At 40.0% G+C, this 12,874-nt stretch overlaps 1 protein-coding gene across 1 annotated transcript in view; it reads left to right on the forward strand.

Moving 5' to 3' along the window:
• The window catches only part of LOC139406371 (unconventional myosin-IXAb-like), a 263,450-nt gene that overhangs the window by 211,875 nt on the left and 38,701 nt on the right, over positions 1-12,874 (forward strand). The window contains exons 31-34 of the mRNA XM_071148904.1: positions 1,121-1,237; positions 4,453-4,641; positions 6,798-6,845; positions 6,969-7,080. Of these exons, the coding sequence (XP_071005005.1) occupies positions 1,121-1,237; positions 4,453-4,641; positions 6,798-6,845; positions 6,969-7,080 (466 nt within the window). The remainder of the gene's footprint in view (positions 1-1,120; positions 1,238-4,452; positions 4,642-6,797; positions 6,846-6,968; positions 7,081-12,874) is intronic.

The following is a 12,874-nucleotide window of genomic DNA, read 5'->3' on the forward strand; positions in this document are numbered from 1 at the left end:
AGGAATGCCTTACAGATCGACCTGGAATGCCTTACAGATCGACCTGGAATGCCTTACAGATCGACCAGGAATGCCTTACAGATCGACCTGGAATGCCTTACAGATCGACCAGTCGATCGCCATCGACCGTTTGGTGACCACTGTACTACACCGTATAACACACATATTTACACAGCAGCCACATACTGTTAGTCATGAAGACTATTTGTTTGATGAGGGGAACCTGTATTTATTATGACCATATTATTACAGATCAGTGATCTGGACTCTGATATTATTACAGATCAGTGATCTGGACTCTGATATTATTACAGATCAGTGATCTGGACTCTGATATTATTACAGATCAGTGACCTGGACTCTGATATTATTATAGATCAGTGATCTAGACTCTGATATTATTATAGATCAGTGATCTGGACTCTGATATTATTACAGATCAGTGATCTGGACTCTGATATTATTACAGATCAGTGACCTGTACTCTGATATTATTACAGATCAGTGACCTGGACTCTGATATTATTATAGATCAGTGATCTAGACTCTGATATTATTATAGATCAGTGATCTGGACTCTGATATTATTACAGATCAGTGATCTGGACTCTGATATTATTACAGATCAGTGATCTGGACTCTGATATTATTACAGATCAGTGACCTGGACTCTGATATTATTACAGATCAGTGACCTGGACTCTGATATTATTACAGATCAGTGACCTGGACTCTGATATTATTACAGATCAGTGACCTGGACTCTGATATTATTACAGATCAGTGACCTGGACTCTGATATTATTACAGATCAGTGATCTGGACTCTGATATTATTACAGATCAGTGATCTGGACTCTGATATTATTACAGATCAGTGATCTGGACTCTGATATTATTACAGATCAGTGACCTGGACTCTGATATCATTACAGATCAGTGACCTGGACTCTGATATTATTACAGATCAGTGATCTGGACTCTGATATTATTACAGATCAGTGATCTGGACTCTGATATTATTACAGATCAGTGACCTGGACTCTGATATCATTACAGATCAGTGATCTGGACTCTGATATTATTACAGATCAGTGATCTGGACTCTGATATTATTACAGATCAGTGACCTGGACTCGGAGGACTGTCAGAAGGACACCTTGGTGGACGTGGTCTTCAAGAAAGCTCTGAAGGAGTTCCGCCTCAACATCTTCAACTCCTACTCCACCGCCCTGGCTGTGAGTATCACTATGGACATGGCGTATTGTCGTCGTACATGGTTACGGTTCACACTAGGGGTTCTATCCTCACATGGGTGCTGGGCACTCCAGTGACAACCATCAGTGACCAAACAAGGCTTTTTCCTCAGGCTGAGCCTATTGTAGCACATAAATCAATGTCTGTAGTCTTGCCTCCTTTCTACTTCCATGTCCTTCCTCATCTCTGTCTTTCCATACTACTTTACATAGTAATACTGTACTCATTATCTCTGTCTTTCCATACTACTTTCCATAGTAATACTGTAATCATTATCTCTGTCTTCAATACTACTTTACATAGTAACGCTGTAATCATTATCTCTGTATTTCCATACTACTTTACATAGTAATACTGTAATCATTATCTCTGTCTTCCATACTACTTTACATAGTAATACTGTACTCATTATCTATGTCTTTCCATACTACTTTACATAGTAATACTGTACTCATTATCTCTGTCTTCAATACTACTTTGCATAGTAATACTGTACTCATTATCTCTGTCTTCCATACTACTTTACATAGTAATACTGTACTCATTATCTCTGTCTTTCCATACTACTTTACATAGTAATACTGTAATCATTATCTCTGTATTTCCATACTACTTTACATAGGAATGCTGTAATCATTATCTCTGTCTTTCCATACTACTTTACATAGTAATACTGTAATCATTATCTCTGTCTTTCCATACTACTTTACATAGGAATGCTGTAATCATTATCTCTGTCTTTCCATACTACTTTACATAGTAATACTGTAATCATTATCTCTGTCTTTCCATACTACTTTACATAGTAATACTGTAATCATTATCTCTGTCTTTCCATACTACTTTACATAGTAATACTGTAATCATTATCTCTGTCTTTCCATACTACTTTACATAGTAATACTGTAATCATTATCTCTGTCTTTACATACTACTTTACATAGTAATACTGTAATCATTATCTCTGTCTTTCCATACTACTTTACATAGTCATACTGTAATCATTATCTCTGTCTTTCCATACTACTTTACATAGGAATGCTGTAATCATTATCTCTGTCTTTCCATACTACTTTACATAGTAATACTGTAATCATTATCTCTGTCTTTCCATAAAACTTTACATAGTAATACTGTAATCATTATCTCTGTCTTTCCATACTACTTTACATAGGAATGCTGTAATCATTATCTCTGTCTTTCCATACTACTTTACATAGTAATACTGTAATCATTATCTCTGTCTTTCCATACTACTTTACATAGTAATACTGTAATCATTATCTCTGTCTTTACATACTACTTTACATAGTAATACTGTAATCATTATCTCTGTCTATCCATACTACTTTACATAGTCATACTGTAATCATTATCTCTGTCTTTCCATACTACTTTACATAGTAATACTGTAATCATTATCTCTGTCTTTACATACTACTTTACATAGTAATACTGTAATCATTATCTCTGTCTTTCCATACTACTTTACATAGTAATACTGTAATCATTATCTCTGTCTTTACATACTACTTTACATAGTAATACTGTAATCATTATCTCTGTCTTTCCATACTACTTTACATAGTCATACTGTAATCATTATCTCTGTCTTTCCATACTACTTTACATAGGAATGCTGTAATCATTATCTCTGTCTTTCCATACTACTTTACATAGTAATACTGTAATCATTATCTCTGTCTTTCCATACTACTTTACATAGTAATACTGTAATCATTATCTCTGTCTTTCCATACTACTTTACATAGTAATACTGTAATCATTATCTCTGTCTTCAATACTACTTTACATAGTAATACTGTACTCATTATCTCTGTCTTTCCATACTACTTTACATAGTAATACTGTGATCATTATCTCTGTCTTCCATACTACTTTACATAGTAATGCTGTAATCAATTACATTATAGCACTTTCTCACTAGATCTCAAAATGCTTTAGATTATCATGTATGGGCTGGTCCTATCCACAAATACCTCTTCTTCCAAATATCTCTTAACCTCCCCTCTCTCCTTCTTCTCCCCCTATCCCTCTCTCCTCCTTCTCCCCCTGTCCCTCTCTCCTCCTTCTCCCCCTGTCCCTCTCTCCTCCTTCTCCCCCTATCCCTCTCTCCTCCTTCTCCCCCTATCCCTCTCTTCTCCTTCTCCCCCTGTCCCTCTCTCCTCCTCCTCCCCTGTCCCTCTCTCCTCCTTCTCCCCCTATCCTTCTCCTCCTTCTCCTCCTTCTCCCCCTGTCCCTCTCTCCTCCTTCTCCCCCTGTCCCTCTCTCCTCCTTCTCCCCCTATCCCTCTCTCCTCCATCTCCCCCTATCCCTCTCTCCTCCTTCTCCCCCTATCCCTCTCTCCTCCTTCTCCCCCTATCCCTCTCTCCTCCTTCTCCCCCTATCCCTCTCTCCTCCTTCTCCCCCTATCCCTCTCTCCTCCTCCTCCCCTGTCCTTCTCTCCTCCTTCCCCCCCTATCCCTCTCTCCCCCTTCTCCCCTATCCCTCTCTCCTCCTTCTCCCCCTATCCCTCTCTCCTCCTTCTCCCCCTGTCCCTCTCTCCTCCTTCTCCCCCTCTCCCTCTCTCCTCCTCCTCCCCTGTCCCTCTCTCCTCCTTCTACCCCTATCCCTCTCTCCTCCTTCTCCCCCTGTCCCTCTCTCCTCCTTCTCCCCCTCTCCCTCTCTCCTCCTCCTCCCCTGTCCCTCTCTCCTCCTTCTACCCCTATCCCTCTCTCCTCCTTCTCCCCTGTCCCTCTCTCCTCCTTCTCCCCCTGTCCCTCTCCCCTCATCCCCTGTCCCTCTCTACTCCTCATCCCCTGTCCCTCTCTACTCCTCCTCCCCTATCCCTCTCCTCCTCCTCCTCCCCTATCCCTCTCTCCTCCTCCTCCCCTGTCCCTCTCTCCTCTTCCTCCCCTGTCCCTCTCTCCTCCTTCTCCCATATCCCTCTCTCCTCCTTCTCCCATATCCCTCTCTCCTCCTCCTCCCCTATCCCCCTCTCCTCCTCCTCCCCTATCCCCCTCTCCTCCTTCTCCCCCTGTCCCTCTCTCCTCCTCCCCTATCCCCCTCTCCTCCTTCTCCCCCTGTCCCTCTCTCCTCCTCCTCCCCTATCCCCTCTCCTCCTCCTCCCCTATCCCTCTCTCCTCCTCCTCTCCTGTCCCTCTCTCCTCCTTCTCCCCCTGTCCCTCTCCTCCAGATGGATGACGGTAAGAGTATCCGTTATAAGGACCTGTACGCCCTGTTTGAACACATCCTGGAGAAGAGCATGCGGCTGGAACAGAGGGACTGGAGCGAGTCGCCCGTCAAGGTCTGGGTCAACACCTTCAAGGTCTTCCTGGATGAGTTCATGACCGAGTACAAGCCCATGGACGGCACCATCATCAAGGTAGTGTGGGTTCTTGTGTGTGTAGGGGTGGAAGGGTTTGGGTGTGTGTGTGTGTGTGTAGGGGTGATATGGTTTGGGTTGGGTGTGTGTGTGGGTGGAAGGGTTTGGGCTGTCTGTGTGTAATCATTATCTCTGTCTTTACATACTACTTTACATAGTAACGCTGTAATCATTATCTCGGTCTTCCATACTACTTTACATAGTAATACTGTAATCATTATCTCTGTCTTTCCATACTACTTTACATAGTAATACTGTAATCGTTATCTCTGTCTTTACATACTACTTTACGTAAGGGTGTGTAGGGGTGGAAGGTTTTGGGCTGTGTGTAGGGGTGGAGGGGTTTGGGCTGTATGTAGGTCTGTGTGTGTGTGTGTGTGTGTGTGTGTGTGTGTGTGTGTGTGTGTGTGTGTGTGTGTGTCTGTGTGTCTGTGTCTGTGTGTCTGTGTCTGTGTCTGTGTGTGTGTGTGTCTGTGTGTCTGTGTGTCTGAGTGTGTGTCTGTGTCTGTGTGTCTGTGTCTGTGTGTCTGTGTGTCTGTGTGTCTGTGTGTGTGTCTGTGTGTCTGTGTCTGTGTCTGTGTCTGTGTGTCTGTGTCTGTGTCTGTGTGTCTGTGTGTCTGTGTGTGTGGTATATTTAGCAGAAATCCCTTAACCGTCGTCGTATGGCATGTTGGACGTATGGGTGAGGTGAGGGGCTAGATGGATAGATAAATCTGTCTGTCTCCTGTTCTCTCACTGATCTGTCTGTCTCCTGTTCTGTCACTGATCTGTCCTTCTGTCTCCTGTTCTGTCACTGATCTGTCCTTCTGTCTCCTGTTCTGTCACTGATCTGTCTGTCTCCTGTTCTGTCACTGATCTGTCTGTCTCCTGTTCTCTCACTGATCTGTCTGTCTCCTGTTCTCTCACTGATCTGTCTGTCTCCTGTTCTGTCACTGATCTGTCTGTCTCCTGTTCTCTCACTGATCTGTCTGTCTCCTGTTCTCTCACTGATCTGTCCGTCTGTCTTCTGTTCTCTCACTGATCTGTCTGTCTGTCTCCTGTTCTCTCACTGATCTGTCTGTCTGTCTCCTGTTCTCTCACTGATCTGTCTGTCTGTCTCCTGTTCTCTCACTGATCTGTCTGTCTGTCTGTCTCCTGTTCTCTCACTGATCTGTCTGTCTGTCTCCTGTTCTCTCACTGATCTGTTTGTCTGTCTCCTGTTCTGTCACTGATCTGTCTGTCTCCTGTTCTCTCACTGATCTGTCCGTCTGTCTCCTGTTCTCTCACTGATCTGTCCGTCTGTCTCCTGTTCTCTCACTGATCTGTGCGTCTGTCTCCTGTTCTGTCACTGATCTGTCTGTCTCCTGTTCTCTCACTGATCTGTCTGTCTCCTGTTCTCTCACTGATCTGTCTGTCTCCTGTTCTCTCACTGATCTGTCTGTCTCCTGTTCTGTCACTGATCTGTCTGTCTCCTGTTCTCTCACTGATCTGTCTGTCTCCTGTTCTCTCACTGATCTGTCTGTCTCCTGTTCTGTCACTGATCTGTCTGTCTCCTGTTCTCTCACTGATCTGTCTGTCTCCTGTTCTCTCACTGATCTGTCTGTCTGTCTCCTGTTCTCTCACTGATCTGTCTGTCTGTCTCCTGTTCTCTCACTGATCTGTCTGTCTGTCTCCTGTTCTCTCACTGATCTGTCTGTCTGTCTCCTGTTATCTCACTGATCTGTCTGTCTGTCTCCTGTTCTGTCACTGATCTGTCTGTCTCCTGTTCTCTCACTGATCTGTCCGTCTGTCTCCTGTTCTGTCACTGATCTGTCCGTCTGTCTCCTGTTCTCTCACTGATCTGTCCGTCTGTCTCCTGTTCTGTCACTGATCTGTCCGTCTGTCTCCTGTTCTCTCACTGATCTGTCCGTCTGTCTCCTGTTCTCTCACTGATCTGTCCGTCTGTCTCCTGTTCTCTCACTGATCTGTGCGTCTGTCTCCTGTTCTCTCACTGATCTGTCCGTCTGTCTCCTGTTCTCTCACTGGTCTGTCCGTCTGTCTCCTGTTCTCTCACTGATCTGTCCGTCTGTCTCCTGTTCTCTCACTGATCTGTGCGTCTGTCTCCTGTTCTCTCACTGATCTGTCCGTCTGTCTCCTGTTCTCTCACTGATCTGTCCGTCTGTCTCCTGTTCTCTCAGGCCTCCAAACCAGAACGTAAGAAGAGGAGGAAAAAGGAACCTGACATTGTGAGTCCTCCATCTTTCTTTGACTGGGTATTCTATACTATATCTCTACACTAAGTTTCTAATGTGATGTTTGGCTGTATCTTTATGGCAAACTGAGCTGAGCCCCTCTATCGCCCTCTGCAGGTTGAGGAGCACAACGGCCACATCTTCAAGTCCACCCAGTACAGTATCCCCACCTACTGCGAATACTGCTCCTCTCTCATCTGGATGATGGACAGGGCCTGCGTCTGCAAACGTGAGTACACACACACACACACACACACACACACACACACACACACACACACACACACACACAAAGACACACACACACAAAGACACACACACACACACACACACACACACACATGGATTCACTGACACTCACACGTCCTGTTGTGTTATTGATTACATTCCTCCATACTCTCTCTAACTATTGATTACATTCCTCCATACTCTCTCTAAGTATTGATTCCATTCCTCCATACTCTCTCTAATTATTGATTACATTCCTCCATACTCTCTAAGTATTGATTACATTCCTCCATACTCTCTAACTATTGATTCCATTCCTCCATACTCTCTAACTATTGATTACATTCCTCCATACTCTCTAAGTATTGATTACATTCCTCCATACTCTCTAACTATTGATTACATTCCTCCATACTCTCTAACTATTGATTACATTCCTCCATACTCTCTAAGTATTGATTACATTCCTCCATACTCTCTAAGTATTGATTACATTCCTCCATACTCTCTAACTATTGATTCCATTCCTCCATACTCTCTAACTATTGATTCAATTCCTCCATACTCTCTAACTATTGATTACATTCCTCCATACTCTCTAACTATTGATTACATTCCTCCATACTCTCTCTAACTATTGATTACATTCCTCCATACTCTCTCTAAGTATTGATTCCATTCCTCCATACTCTCTCTAATTATTGATTACATTCCTCCATACTCTCTAAGTATTGATTACATTCCTCCATACTCTCTAACTATTGATTCCATTCCTCCATACTCTCTAACTATTGATTACATTCCTCCATACTCTCTAAGTATTGATTACATTCCTCCATACTCTCTAACTATTGATTACATTCCTCCATACTCTCTAACTATTGATTACATTCCTCCATACTCTCTCTAAGTATTGATTACATTCCTCCATACTCTCTAAGTATTGATTACATTCCTTCATACTCTCTAACTATTGATTCCATTCCTCCATACTCTCTAACTATTGATTCAATTCCTCCATACTCTCTAACTATTGATTACATTCCTCCATACTCTCTAACTATTGATTACATTCCTCCATACTCTCTCTAACTATTGATTACATTCCTCCATACTCTCTCTAAGTATTGATTCCATTCCTCCATACTCTCTCTAATTATTGATTACATTCCTCCATACTCTCTAAGTATTGATTACATTCCTCCATACTCTCTAACTATTGATTCCATTCCTCCATACTCTCTAACTATTGATTACATTCCTCCATACTCTCTCTAAGTATTGATTACATTCCTCCATACTCTCTCTAATTATTGATTACATTCCTCCATACTCTCTAAGTATTGATTACATTCCTCCATACTCTCTAACTATTGATTCCATTCCTCCATACTCTCTAACTATTGATTCCATTCCTCCATACTCTCTAACTATTGATTACATTCCTCCATACTCTCTAACTATTGATTACATTCCTCCATACTCTCTCTAAGTATTGATTACATTCCTCCATACTCTCTAAGTATTGATTACATTCCTCCATACTCTCTAACTATTGATTCCATTCCTCCATACTCTCTAACTATTGATTCCATTCCTCCATACTCTAACTATTGATTCCATTCCTCCATACTCTCTAACTATTGATTACATTCCTCCATACTCTCTCTAAGTATTGATTACATTCCTCCATACTCTCTAAGTATTGATTACATTCCTCCATACTCTCTAACTATTGATTCCATTCCTCCATACTCTCTAACTATTGATTCCATTCCTCCATACTCTAACTATTGATTCCATTCCTCCATACTCTCTAACTATTGATTACATTCCTCCATACTCTCTAACTATTGATTACATTCCTCCATACTCTCTAACTATTGATTCAATTCCTCCATACTCTCTAACTATTGATTACAAACGTGAGTACACACACACACACACACACACACACACACACACACACACACACACACACACACACACACACACACACACACACACACACAAAGACACACACACACAAAGACACACACACACACACACACACACACACACATGGATTCACTGACACTCACACGTCCTGTTGTGTTATTGATTACATTCCTCCATACTCTCTCTAACTATTGATTACATTCCTCCATACTCTCTCTAAGTATTGATTCCATTCCTCCATACTCTCTCTAATTATTGATTACATTCCTCCATACTCTCTAAGTATTGATTACATTCCTCCATACTCTCTAACTATTGATTCCATTCCTCCATACTCTCTAACTATTGATTACATTCCTCCATACTCTCTAAGTATTGATTACATTCCTCCATACTCTCTAACTATTGATTACATTCCTCCATACTCTCTAACTATTGATTACATTCCTCCATACTCTCTAACTATTGATTCCATTCCTCCATACTCTCTAACTATTGATTCAATTCCTCCATACTCTCTAACTATTGATTACATTCCTCCATACTCTCTAACTATTGATTACATTCCTCCATACTCTCTCTAACTATTGATTACATTCCTCCATACTCTCTCTAAGTATTGATTCCATTCCTCCATACTCTCTCTAATTATTGATTACATTCCTCCATACTCTCTAAGTATTGATTACATTCCTCCATACTCTCTAACTATTGATTCCATTCCTCCATACTCTCTAACTATTGATTACATTCCTCCATACTCTCTCTAAGTATTGATTCCATTCCTCCATACTCTCTCTAATTATTGATTACATTCCTCCATACTCTCTAAGTATTGATTACATTCCTCCATACTCTCTAACTATTGATTCCATTCCTCCATACTCTCTAACTATTGATTCCATTCCTCCATACTCTCTAACTATTGATTACATTCCTCCATACTCTCTAACTATTGATTACATTCCTCCATACTCTCTCTAAGTATTGATTACATTCCTCCATACTCTCTAAGTATTGATTACATTCCTCCATACTCTCTAACTATTGATTCCATTCCTCCATACTCTCTAACTATTGATTCCATTCCTCCATACTCTAACTATTGATTCCATTCCTCCATACTCTCTAACTATTGATTACATTCCTCCATACTCTCTAACTATTGATTACATTCCTCCATACTCTCTAACTATTGATTCAATTCCTCCATACTCTCTAACTATTGATTACATTCCTCCATACTCTCTAACTATTGATTACATTCCTCCATACTCTCTCTAACTATTGATTACATTCCTCCATACTCTCTCTAAGTATTGATTCCATTCCTCCATACTCTCTCTAATTATTGATTACATTCATCCATACTCTCTAAGTATTGATTACATTCCTCCATACTCTCTAACTATTGATTCCATTCCTCCATACTCTCTAACTATTGATTACATTCCTCCATACTCTCTAAGTATTGATTACATTCCTCCATACTCTCTAACTATTGATTACATTCCTCCATACTCTCTAACTATTGATTACATTCCTCCATACTCTCTAAGTATTGATTACATTCCTCCATACTCTCTAAGTATTGATTACATTCCTCCATACTCTCTCTAAGTATTGATTCCATTCCTCCATACTCTCTCTAATTATTGATTACATTCCTCCATACTCTCTAAGTATTGATTACATTCCTCCATACTCTCTAACTATTGATTCCATTCCTCCATACTCTCTAACTATTGATTACATTCCTCCATACTCTCTAAGTATTGATTACATTCCTCCATACTCTCTAACTATTGATTACATTCCTCCATACTCTCTAACTATTGATTACATTCCTCCATACTCTCTAAGTATTGATTACATTCCTCCATACTCTCTAAGTATTGATTACATTCCTCCATACTCTCTAACTATTGATTCCATTCCTCCATACTCTCTAACTATTGATTCAATTCCTCCATACTCTCTAACTATTGATTACATTCCTCCATACTCTCTAACTATTGATTACATTCCTCCATACTCTCTCTAACTATTGATTACATTCCTCCATACTCTCTCTAAGTATTGATTCCATTCCTCCATACTCTCTCTAATTATTGATTACATTCCTCCATACTCTCTAAGTATTGATTACATTCCTCCATACTCTCTAACTATTGATTCCATTCCTCCATACTCTCTAACTATTGATTACATTCCTCCATACTCTCTCTAAGTATTGATTCCATTCCTCCATACTCTCTCTAATTATTGATTACATTCCTCCATACTCTCTAAGTATTGATTACATTCCTCCATACTCTCTAACTATTGATTCCATTCCTCCATACTCTCTAACTATTGATTCAATTCCTCCATACTCTCTAACTATTGATTACATTCCTCCATACTCTCTAACTATTGATTACATTCCTCCATACTCTCTCTAACTATTGATTACATTCCTCCATACTCTCTCTAAGTATTGATTCCATTCCTCCATACTCTCTCTAATTATTGATTACATTCCTCCATACTCTCTAAGTATTGATTACATTCCTCCATACTCTCTAACTATTGATTCCATTCCTCCATACTCTCTAACTATTGATTACATTCCTCCATACTCTCTCTAAGTATTGATTACATTCCTCCATACTCTCTCTAATTATTGATTACATTCCTCCATACTCTCTAAGTATTGATTACATTCCTCCATACTCTCTAACTATTGATTCCATTCCTCCATACTCTCTAACTATTGATTCCATTCCTCCATACTCTCTAACTATTGATTACATTCCTCCATACTCTCTAACTATTGATTACATTCCTCCATACTCTCTCTAAGTATTGATTACATTCCTCCATACTCTCTAAGTATTGATTACATTCCTCCATACTCTCTAACTATTGATTCCATTCCTCCATACTCTCTAACTATTGATTCCATTCCTCCATACTCTAACTATTGATTCCATTCCTCCATACTCTCTAACTATTGATTACATTCCTCCATACTCTCTAACTATTGATTACATTCCTCCATACTCTCTAACTATTGATTCAATTCCTCCATACTCTCTAACTATTGATTACATTCCTCCATACTCTCTAACTATTGATTACATTCCTCCATACTCTCTCTAACTATTGATTACATTCCTCCATACTCTCTCTAAGTATTGATTCCATTCCTCCATACTCTCTCTAATTATTGATTACATTCATCCATACTCTCTAAGTATTGATTACATTCCTCCATACTCTCTAACTATTGATTCCATTCCTCCAAACTCTCTAACTATTGATTACATTCCTCCATACTCTCTAAGTATTGATTACATTCCTCCATACTCTCTAACTATTGATTACATTCCTCCATACTCTCTAACTATTGATTACATTCCTCCATACTCTCTAAGTATTGATTACATTCCTCCATACTCTCTAAGTATTGATTACATTCCTCCATACTCTCTCTAAGTATTGATTCCATTCCTCCATACTCTCTCTAATTATTGATTACATTCCTCCATACTCTCTAAGTATTGATTACATTCCTCCATACTCTCTAACTATTGATTCCATTCCTCCATACTCTCTAACTATTGATTACATTCCTCCATACTCTCTAAGTATTGATTACATTCCTCCATACTCTCTAACTATTGATTACATTCCTCCATACTCTCTAACTATTGATTACATTCCTCCATACTCTCTAAGTATTGATTACATTCCTCCATACTCTCTAAGTATTGATTACATTCCTCCATACTCTCTAACTATTGATTCCATTCCTCCATACTCTCTAACTATTGATTCAATTCCTCCATACTCTCTAACTATTGATTACATTC

Source organism: Oncorhynchus clarkii, chromosome 4 (assembly GCF_045791955.1).
Source record: "Oncorhynchus clarkii lewisi isolate Uvic-CL-2024 chromosome 4, UVic_Ocla_1.0, whole genome shotgun sequence".
In the NCBI taxonomy this organism is placed as follows: Eukaryota; Metazoa; Chordata; class Actinopteri; order Salmoniformes; family Salmonidae; genus Oncorhynchus; species Oncorhynchus clarkii.